Source organism: Erpetoichthys calabaricus, chromosome 9 (assembly GCF_900747795.2).
Source record: "Erpetoichthys calabaricus chromosome 9, fErpCal1.3, whole genome shotgun sequence".
Classification (NCBI taxonomy): Eukaryota; Metazoa; Chordata; class Cladistia; order Polypteriformes; family Polypteridae; genus Erpetoichthys; species Erpetoichthys calabaricus.
Genome location: NC_041402.2, coordinates 141,880,416 through 141,898,051, shown reverse-complemented (window position 1 = coordinate 141,898,051; position 17,636 = coordinate 141,880,416). Strand labels below are relative to the sequence as shown.

The 17,636-nt window shown below is 39.9% G+C and overlaps 1 protein-coding gene across 3 annotated transcripts in view; it reads right to left on the bottom strand.

Moving 5' to 3' along the window:
* The window catches only part of sik2a (salt-inducible kinase 2a), a 90,280-nt gene that overhangs the window by 35,008 nt on the left and 37,636 nt on the right, over positions 1-17,636 (bottom strand). For all 3 annotated transcript variants that reach the window (XM_028810263.2, XM_051932268.1, XM_051932269.1), the window contains exon 4: positions 15,279-15,440. In XM_028810263.2, coding sequence (XP_028666096.1) covers positions 15,279-15,440 — 162 coding nt within the window. The remainder of the gene's footprint in view (positions 1-15,278; positions 15,441-17,636) is intronic.

The window sequence follows — 17,636 nt, the reverse complement described above, 5'->3', positions numbered from 1 at the left end:
ATTTTGGTGCAACTGTGTTTTTGGGTGCTGATACGTCCCCTAGTGGCCACAAGCACATTTCATTATGTTGTCACAATGCACTTTTTTATTTTAGAAAAAGATTTCTGCATATTACATCAGCAGTGGGATTATATTTTGCAGTGTGGGGTATGGCTGCACAAGCTGCATCCACGGTCCATGGACCAGAGTTTAATCCCAAGTCAGGTCGCTATCCAAAAGCAACATGCCTGGTACTCTAGAATCCTTTCATATCTTACATCAGTTGGGGTCATTTAATTGCATGAAAATGTGCTTTGGCAGTCTATCCAGGATTGTTTCCTGCCCAGGACCTATTGCTGTTGCCAGGATTACCTTCAACTCACTATAACGGAGAAGGCGAAAATGGGTGCATTGTTTATAATAATAATAAAAAAGGAGGACCACACAGTGAGACAAAGCAAACATCACACTGTAGATTAATTGTAAGAATACTGTTTGCCAGACCAGTACTGAAACGTTAAAATGAGCTATGGTATTGAAACACAGTGCGTCTATTAGAATCAATAGAATATAAACTAGAAGAAATGCACAAGCATTTTGAACTGGCAAAGGTGTAGTGGGTAGCGGTAGTAAGTACTGTTGTAATGGGCAGGATTTCCTTCCCATCTTTTTCAAATGAAGAAAATCATTTTGGTGTTGCTCCTCATATTACTAGTCATGCTTACATGTTAAAATCATTAATCCATCCATCCATCCATTTTCCAACCCGCTGAATCCGAACACAGGGTCACGGGGGTCTGGTGGAGCCAATCCCAGCCAACACAGGGCACAAGGCAGGAACCAATCCCGGGCAGGGTGCCAACCCACCGCAGGACACACACAAACACACCCACACACTAAGGCCAATTTAGAATCGCCAATCCACCTAACCTACATGTCTTTGGACTGTGGGAGGAAACCGGAGTGCCCAAAGGAAACCCACGCAGACATGGGGAGAACATGCACACTCCATGCAGGGAGGACCCGGGAAGCAAACCCGGGTCTCCTAACTGCGAGGCAGCAGCGCTACCCTAAAATCATTAATGCTCATAGAAAGTATTTTACTAACTACACTGGAAGCACACATTCCTTTGTGTCCAGGTCATCTGCTTGGCGCACAGACACTTGAGCAGAACACAGAGAGCAGCAGCGCAAATTGTGAAAATGAATACACAAAGATGTATGCTCATTACCATTGCAATGAAAAAGACTACTTGAGATATGTGATTGCTTAAAATAGTTATTTTACTTCAAAGAGTTACAACCAGTTTGTTTTGTGCACTTTATAGTTTACATCAATTACATGATTAATTGCTTATCTATATATATAAGATTCTTTTCGCGTTTGAAACAGAAATTACGTATGCGCGTCTGAAACAGAAATTACGTATGACCACAGAGGAACAGGAAAAACATTCTTAATAAAAATGATTCTTGCCGAGAGAGCGAATGGTGACATAGCTCTGGCTGTAGTGTCATGGGGAATCGCTTCTACATTATTAGATGGAGGCCGTACAGCACATTCGGCATTGCAATTACCATTAAACCTCGCTCACAACGAAAATCCAATTTGCAACATACGCAAGGGCTCTGGAAAGGCAAAAGTCTTGCAACATTCAAAGATAACAGTTTGGAATGAGTGTACTATGGCACATAAAACAGCTTATGAAGCCTTGAACCGAACAATGCAAGAATCTCAGAGATCCTACCAAAATAATGGGAAGTACTGTCATTTTACTCACAGGAGATTTGTACAAACATTACCAGTTATTCCACGAGGGACACCAGCAGATGAACTCAATGCGTGTTTAAAATCCATGCTTCTCCCACGGTCAGTTATATGTTGCATGTTCTCGGGTAGGTACACCAAAAAATGTATACATTTATGCACGTAATGGGCAAACAAAAAATGTAGTATACCCAAAAGCACTGCAGTAGTACTTCAATGTATCTTTACTTCTTAAATGTTAATGTTTTACTGTTTAATAATTTATACGCTTCTTATATGTTGTTCTAATTCTTTTATCAAAATACCAGTAACAGCGCACTGCACAATAACGTGCAGTGAATACACTTGACTTGAGCATTCATAGTATTCATCCTCCTTCTCTGTATGTTTAGCATTCGTTTGCTCAGAGGTTGATGTGCTTGCTGTTTCCTGAACAGCTCTTCTTTACTCCACCCTAGAGGCCCGCTGCTTCTCTTTCGTCGGCATCTTTTCGCGTTAAAACTGATTAAGTTAGTTTTTGTTTTGCAATTACTTAGTACATTTTCATTAACCTTTCACTTAATCTGGCATTTAAGTTTTCAATCTGCCTCAAGAATGATTAGCGAAGGTGGTAGGGAATGAGAATGGCGCCCGTACGCATCCGCCTCACGGCTGCCCTGAGTTGATTCTACAATAAAATAAAATAAAGATAAAAAGAGTAATAAAATCATCACCCCGAAAGCGGATAGTAGACGTCATATAGTATATGTGTACCAAATTTCAAGTCAATAGGTGAAACGGTTTGCGAGCTACAGGTGATTTAAAATCCTGGACAGACAAACAAACAGCCACGGTAGCGTATTATAGAAGAAGATTTTACTGTTTAATAATTTATATTTATATGCAATGTGCTTCTTACATATTACTTCATATTCTCATATGATAATGATGTTAATAATGTTGTTTATATTGATTTCTATGTTATTGTAAGTGCTCTTTATTTGTTGAAAAATAAAATTGGCAATTAACAAACTTATTTTATAAATACTACATTTTATTTTTTTCCCTTGCACTCAGTGAGCGAAGCCACTGGGTAATCAGCTAGTTTTCTAATAATTTAACACTGACAAAGGCTATACAAGACTGGAGGAGATTTATCAAAGTATCTGAAAAGTCTGGAGTAATGTTACAATGTCTCTTAAATATAACTTACAATGTGGGGAAAGTGCCTCCAGCCTGACATACTGGTGTGGTAGTACAGGATATGGGATTCTAGACAATGGTCAAGCCACCGATTTAATGAACATTCTGCCCACACACTGACAAAATCTTTTCTTTCATACACATGTACTCGAGATACACAAGTGTGAGACCAGTCTATATATACACACACAAACGCACACACAGGAGGATAGTGGCTGATATGCTTTATGCAATGTATTCAAACCACAAAATAAAAATAAAAAAATAAATAAATAAAAGCATTGCATAGACTCTTCTTGGGATCTTTCCTGTTAACGAAATAAAGAGAATCTATCATATTGTAAGCTTTATATACATGTCTTTAGGTAAGGCACTGATCTGGCAAGGAGTTAGATTTGACATTTTTATGTTGCAGGTTTCAGTTATAATATGTCACCCTAAGCAAGTTAGTTGACCTGTTTAGTGAAAACATTCAGTGGGGCATGAATATGAATGAGTGCTGAACATATATTACCCACTGTCAAAATACTCTATACTGAAGTGCTGAGGTGTAAATTTAGTTTTTTTAAAAACATTCCCTTTTTTTTACCTAGTCTTTTTTCTTCATTCAATATGTGACCTTAACCGTTAAGACCACCTAAAAGGCTGATTCTCGTTGGACAGCTTATCATTCACTGTGAAGAGGTCTCTCTCTATATTTACATGAACACAGACTATGAATTATGCTGCCACTCAAAATTCCCAACAACACAGGAAAATATCAAAAGAGCTTGGACCTGGAAAGAGAACGTCTATGACTTGATTATTTTTACAGTGATAAATGAGGAAAGGCTATGCGAGAGAAAAAGAAAGAAATCTGCCCTGCAGACAGATAGCTTTGTCCTCAGGCATGGCAGTCAGCTCCATTTCAGGAAGTTAGAAGGACAAAAGAGCATACGATGAGCATTCAAACTCACGAGTGCTGAAGACAGACCTTGTGAGTTAATTGACTCGAGCAAAAAGAGAGCACAAAGAGGTTGGCGTCAGAAGCACACGAATCAGAAGGCAAACCTGACACAATCACGCGCTGTCCTGTTTCCTTTTCACTAAGCTTATTCTGTGAGTCAGCACGGCTGAGTGTAAAGCTCTTCTCTGCTGCCGTAGAAAGACCAGCACTTTGTTGCTGTTCTTATATGGTCTAAAGCTGATTTGCTGTAGGTTTTGTTGACCTCAAATGCCATACCTACACTTTATGCATTTTCAACGATGGCATCTGCCTCAACAAACATTTTTGCTCAGATTACATGAAGGAGAACTGTGAACTTGGTACTGCTTTTACAGCAGCTTGAATTGTATACGAGATGTTAGATTTACTGTTGACTCTAAAGTGTATTCATATGAATGAGTGTGAGTACGGGTGTGACTGTTGCTGGAATCTAACTCAGTACCCCGAATCAAAAAGGTGGATTCAGAAAATGGATGGATAGAAAGAACAGGAATTGTGTTCAACATAGAAGGAAACATTACAAATAACACCACCATTCTGGGATGGAGTACCTGCTTGGCAAGCATTTGTAAGGTGGTAGCTATATATAGGGACACACCTTGTTAGGGCTTGAGAATATGAAGTAAACTTATACTGTCAGAAGATTATCATCTCCGAATGTTCGTGTGAGTAGGCATGACCAGCTAGGGGCCAGCCTATCGTACCACTGGAGAGGTACCTTAAAAGTAAATATTCACAAGGATTAGAAAGAGATTTTGAAGGAGTGCCACGAAAATGTTGGAGGGCCTCCATACCTTCACTAAGCCATATTGGGCCCCTTCTATCTATCTATCTATCTATCTATCTATCTAAAAAGATGGATAGAGAGAGATCCTGTTATCTACGATAGACGGCAGAAGGCCCGGCAAATGGCAGTCCCCAGATTTGACATATCTTGCACCACTGATATTTGTTTCATTATCTGCCTACCCCCACTGTAGTAGGGTCTCCCCAAATATATTTAGGGTCCCTATACACACTTGTAGTGGTCTGAAGGACTCTAGATGACACTTAGAAGATGTGCTAAATCCTCATGGTATCTGTCTACTTCCAGAGAGCCTCCCCATCTGCAAACATTCACTTCTTTCACTCTCTCAGACTTTATTTCTGTCTCATGCCAAGCAGTTGCCAACTCTATCCACAGCAAATGCTTAGAGGTTTTCAAGAAAATGACTACTAGAAATACATTATGCTTTGTTTAGTGACTTCATGTCAGGCCTCTACAATGGCTCTGGCTTGTTCCTTTTTACAGTGGTTTAAATCAATGTAATGTAGGCAAATAAAGTATCCAATTAAATACTATTTGTTAATATGACAAATATTCACCAAAAATTCTAGCAGATTTTCATATTTGAATTTTTCATGACTGCATAAATGAAATGTGTCCTCACCGTGTGTAAACAGAAAGCTTCCACCCGAGTGATTTAAAGGGCCTCTAAATATAAAACATATGCATAACGCACTCCTTCTATCCTTTTTAAAAATCAGTGAATTTAAATCATACTCCATAGTTCATAATGTGGTACATGAATTTTTATTCATCCATTCATTGTGTAAATCCACTTAATCCAATTACAAGATGGCAGTGGGCTGAAGCCCATCTTGAAAACACAGGGCTGGAACAGAGGTACAACCTATTGCAGAGGACAATCATACATGCCCCCACACTGATGCTAGTTAAAGTCTACGATTAAGCTAACAGGCACATCATTCAGTTACAGAGGGAAACCAGAAAGTGACCATGTGGGTATTTGAACCTAGTCTCATGTAGCAGTGTTGCAGCAACTTTAATAATACCACCATCATGTTGGTCATAGATTTTATATGATATAATTTGTTACAATTACAAGAAAAACTAACTCCTTAAACCATAATGGCTATTACTTCCAGTTCACATCCTGGATTGTAATGGTCAAAGAATGTTGTTATTTTACCAAAATTCCACTTTATAAAAATAGGACGCTAAATGAGCTGGGCAAAAAAAAAAAAAAAAAATAATGTCAGGAACTAGCAGTCTGAATTCCTTTTTGCAGAGTTCAGACATCCTTTCCCCTACCATTCCACTAATAACGTAATCTGCTGTGTTTCTTATCAAACACTTCTGATTTACTCAGTCCTTTCCTATGTGATACTAGTTGAGAGGCATGCTTGTGTAACTGAACCAGCCACTAGATGTATTTTGTACAGACTATGGTGATGACAATACTCAGGCCCCTCATGGCATCTGTCCTGCAAGTCTCCATCTGCTCCCTTGCATATGGAGATCTCCATGGAAATCCGATCTCCAATATTACCTTGAAATGAAGGAGTTACAGGCAGCAACTGAGCAGGAATCTCCAACAATGGAAAGGTAGAGCGCAGCTCTGGCGGGGCTGAATTATCAGTGCTGACCCACTTCATGCGCTGCATGCTGATCAGCCTGCATTGACGTCAATGAGCCTCTGTTGTCTGCGAGATTGAGAAGAGCTTTTCAGAATATTAGCGCTCAAATCCACCGTGCACCTGCACCCCCCCCAAGCCCCTCCTTCTCCCCAATAAAGTGCGAGACAAATGCATAGCAGTGCTTTTTTTCCCCTCTGTCTACATATAACAGACAGAGAACTGGAGAGAACCAAGTTGGCCATGTAGTAGCTAGCAAGACAAAAGAAACCTGAAATGTAAACTGAAGAGTTCTATCTGGCAGTCACAAATATTACGAGCCTTGGGGAACTGAGAATGAAAACTGTGGCACATCTAGAAGTAATGGCGGCCATCAGATAAAACAATCACAGCTCAGAAAAAACCATTCACCTATAGAATCATTGCACCTTTGACAATGAGAAAACTGATGGTAAAAAGCACTGGGAGGTCTGAGGACTATGATGTATTGCTGGAGAATGACTGGGCGATGGCTCTAATATATATCCTTTCCTGTTTTTAGAAATTAGCCAAATGTTATAAGATAACTACAGGGAGCTGTTAAAAGTAAAACTGGGGGCATGCAGGCAGCTATTAAGCAAATCTCTTAACAAAAGAAAGAGGGAGATTAACTGTAGATCCTATCACTGCCTGCTAAATAGCTGCTAACACACCAACATCAAACAGATGAGTTCAACATAATAATTAATAACTCATTAAATCATCCCTAGCCAAATGTTAAAAATTCAACAGCTGTCTCCTAGGAATTTATTTAGCTTGCTACATTTTACCACTGAGAAAGGACACTTAATAACAGGTTGCTCTCGGTTTGTCAGGAAATAGCGTGTTGGTCCAGCTAGCCTTGGTCTCACTAAGCTGAGAATTAGATCATAACATTTTCATCTGCTATGTGTTAAATGTTTACTCTTAAGTTCACTTGTCATGTGGAGCCAAGCCCAGATTGACTGAATGTTCAAGGAAACTCTCTTACAACTGGATGATTATAGACTTCAAAATATTTGTTGAGTGCAATATGGTTCAACACTAAACATATAAAAATTAAAAAAAACAAAAGAAAAATAAAAACAACAAACCTGCCTTGGCAGCATGCAACTTGACTTTACTTTACTTATCCCTGTCCTACTGCAGAATGCATTACAGATGGCTAAAGCTTTGATGAGAAATAACAAAAAGCAACTGTGATGCACCTAACCTTTCTTTGAGCCTGAAGGGAGCCTGGGGGTCTTTTTTTAAGTACAGCTCTCAAATGTCGGCAACAGGAAACAGTAGGCTGGCTCCCACCTGAGCCACAGCATTTGCTAAATATATCTGGGGCCCTTAAATGTCACCCCATCTACTGATGGCACACTCCAAGACAGCCTGCTGAATGCATAACAAAAACATTATAAGCCAGTCCTTTATTGGATTTAGTCTGTCATATCAAAGTCACACTGCCACTGCAAGGATAGGAGGAACAAACACCTGGAAAATACACACACTACAGTAGCAAAAGAAAATTTCTATGCACTGAAAAAAATTAAACACTACACCACGCAAAATGCCAGCATACCCATCCCATACAGTTTTTGATTTGGCTGGACTTCAATGTGAATTTCTTTATAAAGCGTTTTATGACAGTGTAACTTAACAGTACTATAGGAAACAAACAGATCGTCCAGCATGTGGTTCTCATGTCTGCCAACAGCTAACATAGAGCGAAGGGTGGAGGATGCATAAATACACACTTTGTACCAATTCGATTATAAAGTCAGTTTCTAACTAGAAGGAAATGTTTCATTAATTTGGAATTAATTCAATAGCAGTCAACCTTTACTCTTGATTTAAATTGTCCCCTGGCATACCAGGTGGGATAAAATGGGGGGGAATAAATTTCTCAAGCAGTCTGGGATAATTTGGGAATTCTCTAAAGGCAGTTAATAAAGTTGCTGGGGATAGCGTGGCCTGATTAGCTGAGGTTAGCAATTCTCACTATGAAAAGAGGAATGAAAATGATGAGTATGATATTGATGTATACTTATTTTAAATGATAGGCTTTATTTCTGCGGCTGTCTCTTTCAACCTTAGATAGATACACAGACAGACAGATCTGGCATGTGATCATCCCATATTCCCTCTCTGGGGGGCATGCATGCATGCTAATCAGATAGTTCACAATTTGCTTCCTGAAATGTATAAGTGCTGTTGTGCATTCAGAAGATGCTGTTCTTCTCCGTAAGAGCTGTGAAATTCCTAATAGTGTGAAATGATGTAAACACGTGAGGGGTGTACTTCCTTCCTTTCGGCTCTCTCTCACATTAGTGTGCAATGGTGCTGTTAGCCTGACTAAAGAAAGCAGCCTCTTTCCCTTATTTGTGTACTTTAGAGTCCGGAACACGTCTGGGCTGCTGTGCAAAAGAGCCAGCTGGTTGGGGTAACTTATTTGTTGTTAGTGGCAGAACCCTGGTTTACTTGGTTAAAGCCACATAACAGAGTAACTGAGAGCTGTGGTACACATTCTGACAAACAGGAAATGTTTATATAACTACAACATTAAATGCACTGCCAGTCACCATGGCCAAAGATGGCAGGCATAAAACTAATGTGATTACAAGCGATACTGTCAAAAAAGAACAAGTGAACTGAATGTGATGACAAAAAGGATTCCAATCCTCACTCCCAATAACAGTGATAAGAATGGCTTGCTGTTGCAGAAAGGGAACAAATTGGACAGAGGACTTAAGAGACAGGAATCTGAAAAAGGAAAAAAAAAAAAAAACTTTTCCAGCCTTGTTAAGGGGTTCTGCTCCTTAATTCCTTTCACTCAATTGAGAAAGCAGGGGGATATAATGGGGGCATACAAACAAGTAAAAAATAAAAATGAGTTAAAGTCACCTGACAGAACCATGATGCATCCACTGGGATAACTTGGTAGACTCAGGACTCCTAAGCATCTGTGCAAATTGGTAAAAACAAAAGATCTTCCCAGTTCTTGTAAATTAAGACACTACTATCCTTAAAACCCACTACAGATTCCCATTTTATGAGTTATGGTGTGCACAGTCCATATCTCACGTAGCTTGCTGATACAAAGGAGATTCAGCTCTTTAAACACAAATAACTAAAATACAGCACTACTCCCTTTCAATCTGCATAACACACAACAAATATAAGCATTGCCAAATCTCAGCTTGCTTCCAAGGTCATGACCCTCAACACCTACTTTCCTCTTTGGCAAGCGTCACAGATAATGGACCAGTGTATCGGCAATTTTTCAAGGACCTAGTGCTTTACAAGAAAAAAAACTAAAATATTTAAACAAGATAGTTTATTATCAAATATAATATGATCATACTCTTTCTTGCCCACATCAAAACATGAATTTACTAGATGTTTCATTGTGCAACATTCTACTCACCCTGTTTACTTAATAAAGGAGAGACTTGTCTGCACATTTGAAAAGCCACCTCTACACGTCATTTATGTCTAATACATAGTTTCATAATTAGAGCACAACTGCACCCCAGCATAGAATTTCACAGGCTGGCAAGCTTTGGGTTATTAACTGCTAACAGATTTGTTTTAAGGAGACTGGTAAAGAATGTGACACAAAGGGCACAAAACCATGAAATAAGTTAGGAGCCCCACCCAGCTGTGACTTTCCCGGTCACTCAAGTCCACATAGAAGTCAGAGTCCAGTTTTCAATTTAGCAACTGGCTGCCAGTAAATTTTCACCTTCAGACTCCAACCAACACTTCTCTGTTAATTTTACAGCCTTGTCTACTTAGTTGACAGCTAGCATTTATTTGATGAGGGCCTTTGAACAACCTGCCCACCTCATGAACCTTTTACCACATTCCTAAATCCACTGAAAACCATGCGGAAGCTCAACAACTCTTTAGATTTATTTACTGTATAGAAATCTGCAGCTGAAAACTAATTGCACGTAGACATGCGGAGAAACCTCAAGAGATTCTGGTATTATTTTGAACAGGTCATAAAACAAGGTTAAAAAAATTTAATGATTTTTGTGTATGCTATTTTGAAATGGACAGTTCCGAAACTACTGCATATGTTTTATTAGCATCACACATTTGGACAGCATCATACATTTAGCTCTAATGTGTGTTGAATGGTTGTGAAGTGTGTCTTGGTTTAAGACAAAAGTTAAAAGGTGTAATTGTAAATTAGTAATAAACATCACATTCACTTTCAAAATTCATTTTCAAATACATGCTTATGAGAAGTAAAGCCTAAACAGACAGAATCGACATAAGGCAGCAACCAAGGCTTGTTGGCATACTGGTTCATTACAGGGTTCACCGATGTAGAATACACACACACTTATACACACTGGGACAAACTCAAGCTTCTGATCAGCCCAACATGCCAAGTTAAAAACAATTGCCAAAATTAGGTTAAACAATATCATTCGAATGAAGAGTTTTTTAATAATTGAATAATGAATGGTAAATGATACATATTTCTGTTTACTTCAGCAGATCATGACACTGACAAGGACACCCACTATATAGTCTTCAGGGGCAACATCCACCTGGTCATCCTTACATATATAGATGTCTTTTATGTGGCTATGTTTTCAAGGTTGAGGACCAAAGCTACAGAACACGCAAACAGTACACCTGGTGAAAATGTAAAACATATTAAATTTACCTTTAAAATAAATACTTTAAATTTTAGTATTCATCAGTGCAGTAAGTACGGATGTCTGTTTTGGGTCAGCTTAAAATATATGTAAATTATTATGAATATGCAGGGTGGATAGCCCATCTATTTAAAGGCCTCTGTTTTCTAAAGTTCACTTTTTTGTCAGAGGGGGCTGGAGCCTAGACAACAATGTGTACTTCTTTCAGTTTTATGTGTGCATAAACCTACAAAACTGGTCCTGCTGTACATTTCAACTAGCCAACCCACGGCGTAGCATACGCCACATAATTATGTATTGATGGGTGAACACTTCCTGAAAGACACAGTTGTCCAAATGGGGTGGGTCTGAGGATACGACTGTAAGTGAATGAAAAGATGGAACTCTGGAGAGAGCAACATACAATTGTCCGTGACTGAAAACTGGAGGACCGCCGCCGTGCCCCCACCTCCCAGAGCGAGGGAAGGGGCTGGAGGGCGGTTGGGCGCGGAGGGCGGAACGGGGGGAGAGGGGTTGGATGCCCAGGGAGGACGCCCTTTCTGCCCCCTCCCCCTCTCCAGTGAGAGGGCGGGGAAACGGGCCCAAGAGGTTTCGGGTCCTAACCATCCAATGACGGGTCGGCACAACCGGTAATGATCCTTCCGCAGGTTCACCTACGGAATTACGACTTTTACTTCCTCTAGATAGTCAAGTTCGATCGTCTTCTCAGCGCTCCGCCAGAGGCCGCAAGCGACCGCGGCAGGGCCGATCCAAGGACCTCACTAAACCATCCAATCGGTAGTAGCAACGGGCGGTGTGTACAAAAGGCAGGGACTTAATCAGTGCGAGCTTATGACCCGCACTTACTGGGAATTCCTCGTTCATGGGGAACAATTGCAAGCCCTGGTCCCCAAGACGAATGGGGTTCAACAGCTTACCCACGCCTCTCGGCGCCGGGTAGACACACGTTGATCCATTCAGTGTAGCGCGCGTGCAGCCCCAGATATCTAAGTGCATCACAGACCTGTTACTGCTCAATCTCATGTGGCTGAAAGCTTAGCAGCTGCGATAGTTTTACACTCCAGTATATTGCGGTGAATCCTGGTAACAGTCAGGCGGGCGGGCAGGTCAGCAGGCATTCATGTCCCATGGTTTTAGAGTTGGTGGGCGTGGCTCTGTGAGTTGGGGTGCGTGGCTATGTCGTGCGTATCCCATGGTTATCTTGCGTGCCTTGTCGGCTGCTTAGTGAATTATACAGTGCATCTGGAAAGTATTCATAGTGCATCACTTTTTCCACATTTTGTTATGTTACAGCCTTATTCCAAAAATGGATTAAATTAATTTTTTCCTCAGAATTCTACACACAACACCCTATAACGACAACATGAAAAAAGTTTACTCGAGGTTTTTGCAAATGTATTAAAAATAAGAAGACTGAGAAATCACATGTACAAAAGTATTCACAGCCTTTACTCAATACTTTGTTGATGCACCTTTGGCAGCAATTACAGCCTCAAGTCTTTTTGAATATGATGCCACAAGCTTGGCACACCTATCCTTGGCCAGTTTCGCCCATTCCTCTTTGCAGCACCTCTCAAGCTCCATTAGGTTGGATGGGAAGTATCAGTGTACAGCCATTTTAAGATCTCTTCAGAGATGTTCAATCAGATTCAAGTCTGGGCTCTGGCTGGGCCACTCAAGGACATTCACAGAGTTGTCCTGATGCCACTCCTTTGATATCTTCGCTGTGTGCTTAGGGTCGTTGTCCTGCTGAAAGATGAACCGTCGCCCCAGTCGGAGGTCAAGAGCGTTCTGGAGCAGGTTTTCATGCAGGATGTCTCTGTACATTGCTGCAGTCATCTTTCCCTTTATCCTGACTAGTCTCCCAGTTCCTGCCGCTGAAAAACATCCCCACAGCATGATGTTGCCACCACCATGCTTCATTGTAGGGATGGTATTGGCCTGGTGATGAGCGGTGCCTGGTTTCCTCCAAACGTGACGCCTGGCATTCACACCAAAAACTTAAATCTTTGTCTCATCAGACCAGAGAATTTTCTTTCTTATGGTCTGAGAGTCCTTCAGGTGCCTTTTGGCAAACTCCAGGCGGGCTGCCATGTGCCTTTTAATAAGGAATGGCTTCCGTCTGGCCACTCTACCATATAGGCCTGATTGGTGGATTGCTGCAGAGATGGTTGTCCTTCTGGAAGGTTCTCCTCTCTCCACAGAGGACCTCTGGAGCTCTGACAGAGTGACCATCGGGTTCTCGGTCACTTCCCTGACTAAGGCCCTTCTCCCCCGATCGCTCAGTTAAGATGGCCAGCCAGCTCTAGGAAGAGTCCTGGTGGTTTCGAACTTCTTCCACTGACGGATGATGGAGGCCACTGTGATTATTGGGACCTTCAAAGCAGCAGAAATTTTTCTGTAACCTTCCCCAGATTTGTGCCTCGAGACCATCCTGTCTCGGAGGTCTACAGACAATTCCTTTGACTTCATGCTTGGTTTGTGCTCTAACATGAACTGTCAACTGTGGGACTTTATATAGACAGGTGTGTGCCTTTCCAAATCATGTCCAATCAACTGAATTTACCACAGGTGGACTCCAATTAAGCTGCAGAAACATCTCAAGGATGATCAGGAGAAACAGGATGCACCTGAGCTCAATTTTGAGCTAGATTGGCAAAGGCTGTGAATACTTATATACATGTGCTTTCTCAGTTTTTTTATCTTTAATAAATTTGCAAATACCTCAAGTAAACTTTTTTCACGTTGTCATTATAGGGTGTTGTGTGTAGAATTCTGAGGAAAAAAATGAATTTAATCCATTTTGGAATAAGGCTGTAACATACTGGTAACAAAATGTGGAAAAAGTGATGCACTGTGAATACTTTCCGGATGCACTGTATATATTGATTTCAGCTCTGCAGGAAAAATTAACTAAAGCTGTTAACCGTGAAAGCAACTAATTTCTTGCATAACGGCTCAAATGAAATGGATTGGGGCACCAAAGACAGAGTTGATCTTTAACCTGCATTAGCTTCATGGTGGAAAAGACGAATGGATATGATAAGCTGTAAATACAAAAGGTTCCTTTGGGTTTTCTAGGTTAAATTACCAGGATTTGTAAAATAATTTGAGTTTGTGGTTACTTGTCAGCTGCCTTAATTAATACATTTCATTGATTTATGGTTCTAAATATGCTTCTGTAGCTAGTCATGTTTCATTATCGCTATCTTTAGGATAGTATCACAGATTTTACTTAAAGACTCATTTTAATATAGGACTAGTAAACAATTACCATAATTTACTAACAATCTTACTGACTTCTGTCTGTGTTTCAACTGTTTAAATTTGTCCACTATGGATGTGAAACAAGATGTATGAAATTGGGGAAAAAAAAAATCTTTTTGATCAATTGGACAAGTTATTACTGGTGCTGTACAAGGAATGCAAGATTCACATTGAAACCCATATTCAAATTTATATGAAGCAAGATAAAGTGAGAAGCTTTCATTACTAGTATTACTATGCAATTACATTTGTCACACATGGGGAGAGTCTATCTTCACATATCGAGATTTGAATAAAATCAATCTATTTTTTTTAAATGTTCTGCTCATGATGCTATTTTTTGAACTGCTTTTTTCTTGAGAGAGAGGCAGATACTCATACTGCGCATATGTACTGTTCAACAAGCAGCTCAAACTGCACATTGGCGATGCGACAATAATCCAGCAGACCTGTTAAAAAGCCAATTTGAACTCTGCAGTATAAAGGAATATTCAAACTGCTTACTTACAGTGGCCAGACTATAATTTTGAAACTTTTAAGCAACAGCTCTAACCTTTTGCCATCCTACATTTATCCTAACATATCCTTCATTAGCAACTGTGTGGTTTTATGTATATTTTAGGACTGCAAAATTATACAGGAATGTTCCCTAATTCACACATTTTGTTATAATGCATTGATGAGGATGGGTTTAGCTGTTATTTCACAAAACTACAATGGTATTAGAAGTTCAAAGGTTATGAATAAGCCAATGGATTGTTTTATTGTATTAGGAGTTACATTTTTCACATTCTTATCATCTAGACTTGCAGGAACATTAGTTTCCATATCCATCCACGTAAGACTTTAAAAATGGCATACAGAATTTCTAAAAATATAGGCCTTTTTCTCAGTTATAAAAATTGAATAGCAAATGCAAATCTTAGCAGGTGGAGCACATATTAAAGTAAACTATAAAAACTATTATTGCCTTTATAATGAACGTATGACAGCTTACCAGCAATCTTTATGTTCATGTGTCCATCAAGCAAAAGATTTTCTGCCTTCAGGTCCCTGTGGACGATTTTTCGATTGTGACAGTATTCTACGGCTGACAGGATCTGCCAGAATTTGCGCCTGGCTTCTGGTTCACTGAGCCGGCCATGGTTTGCCAAGTAATCTATGGAAAGATGGGCAAAAAAATAAATTATATATATTTATAGAGTTAATTATAAATTTAAGTGAATCATGGGTGTAAGCTCTTCATTTTAATTCAGACAATGACCATTTACAATACAAAATATACACAAGTTATAACAAGGCCTGGGCTCTTAAATCAAATTTAGGCAACAGTGAGCAAAATAATCAAAAAGTAGAAAATTGTTCTTTTTATCTATTTTTTTTAGAAAAAGGAAAAAAGAGTCAAATTAAATATGAAAAATATATTTTAAAATGCTATGCTACATAGGCTTCCTGAGGAAAGAGAACTCTGGCTAGTCTATACTTTTATCAAATATTTACATTAAATATAAAAAAGACAATCCTCTTTCAGGTGGGCAAGATAAATTGGGTAGCAGTTTCCCTTTTTCACTATTATTTTATTCACCATTCTTCAGCACAGGGTTGATGACAACTGGTCCATCTCCTGGATATTTTTGATTTATTAAATGTCACCAGAAGGTGAGAATACTCAGGGTGAAGTTCATATGCTATGAGGGCAGGTGTCAATAGTTAGATTAGATACAGGAGGCAAGGAATGAGAAAAGACAATAAAGATGAGGTCAAAAATTGATTTTGCAGTAAGAATTGCTGAACAATTAGGAAGGAAAAGTCTCTGTCTCAGTGTAATAAGTAACTAGAAAAAAAAATTGTTTTTTCAAGAAAGACAGGTGACCATCTAACAAATGAGGTTCTGGACCTACAGACAATTTTTATTTGGTTAAATCATCCTTCTTTCCATCTCTCTATATATTTGCTCAGCTTAACAAAATTCAGTTTTATGCTGGCAGAAACCTGGAGTCTACTGCAAGATAGGAACCACTCCTAGACAAGCCAACATTCCACTGCCGAGCATTCTTAAGCATACGCTCACATTCTTTCATATGGAACCATATTAACCTAAAATATTTTTTGGGGTACGAGAGGAAAAATTGGACTTCCCAGCAAAAATCCAATGCAGGTATAAGTAGATGATCTGCCTAAATAAAAGTAGAAATATAAACTTTCTATAGGCACAATTATGGAGTGGCTATCAGGGCAGGTCATCATCCTCATAAGCCCATGTCCTGTTACAGAATGACTCTTTGTCTCATTTTATCAGCCAGCCGCCTGGTTTATATTTACCCTGGTTTCTCTTTGATATCCGTAGAGGCCTTGAAGTCATGTTTATCTTTTGATTGTGTGAGGTATTCTGACTGAATATGGGGGGGAAGCGGCTCAGCTCAAATAACACAGTAGGGAATGTGATTGAGATTGTACTTAAGACCCATCAGGGATTCAAAAACCCAGAAGAATGACACGCTGAGGTTTCTGGAGCTAGATGAGGGAGTGGCATGAAAAGCGTTATCCAACTCACCCAACCCCATCTCCTCCTGCTGGGTTGGCTGTCAGACAGGTGAGAATGGATGCTTGGTTAGCTGCCACGTGAGGCAGAAAATGTGCAAATTGCTTTTGATGACGCACGCATGTTGGCTGTTACTGCAGGGCGGTGATCAAAGTTTTGGACTGTGTAGTAGTTCTGTACTGTACATAGTAGCTTCCTATCAGCAATAAATGATGGAGAGAAAGTGTGGAACAGTTGGGAAGAGACCAACATACATTCTGTTTACACCCGACATGTAAGCAAAGAAATGTTGAACAACAGGCTACAACAGGCTACATCATATGGTGTCAGGTTAGTTTTCTGTTACTGGATTGCACATTTATCTCGTGGATGCTTCCACTATCTTCTAACAGAGGCTACTGGAAGTATGTAACAGAGCACAATGGATATGCGCAGACTACAAAATCATTAACTGTAACCCAGTTCTGTGTTTAAATAGCTAAATAACTGGTTTACGTCTGGGGAAACCTACATCTGTAAACATGGTTTCTCTAACCAGAATAAGGACTTACATTGTGCGAGTGTCATAAAGGGTGGATTGGCATCCTGACTGACTGCTATGGAGGGCAACCAACAAGCAAGGATCAGGGGTGAAAGAATAATACATCGACTGGGCAACAATGGGTATCAAGAACAGTTCAAACCCCTACCCCCCCCCCCCAACCCCCCCCCAAATACGAGAGGTGGCAGTGTTCCACTAGCTTACTTCCAGTTTGGACATCCACAGGGTTGCGCAGGACCTATGGTTCAGAAGAGCAGCCCTGTTGGTGTTCT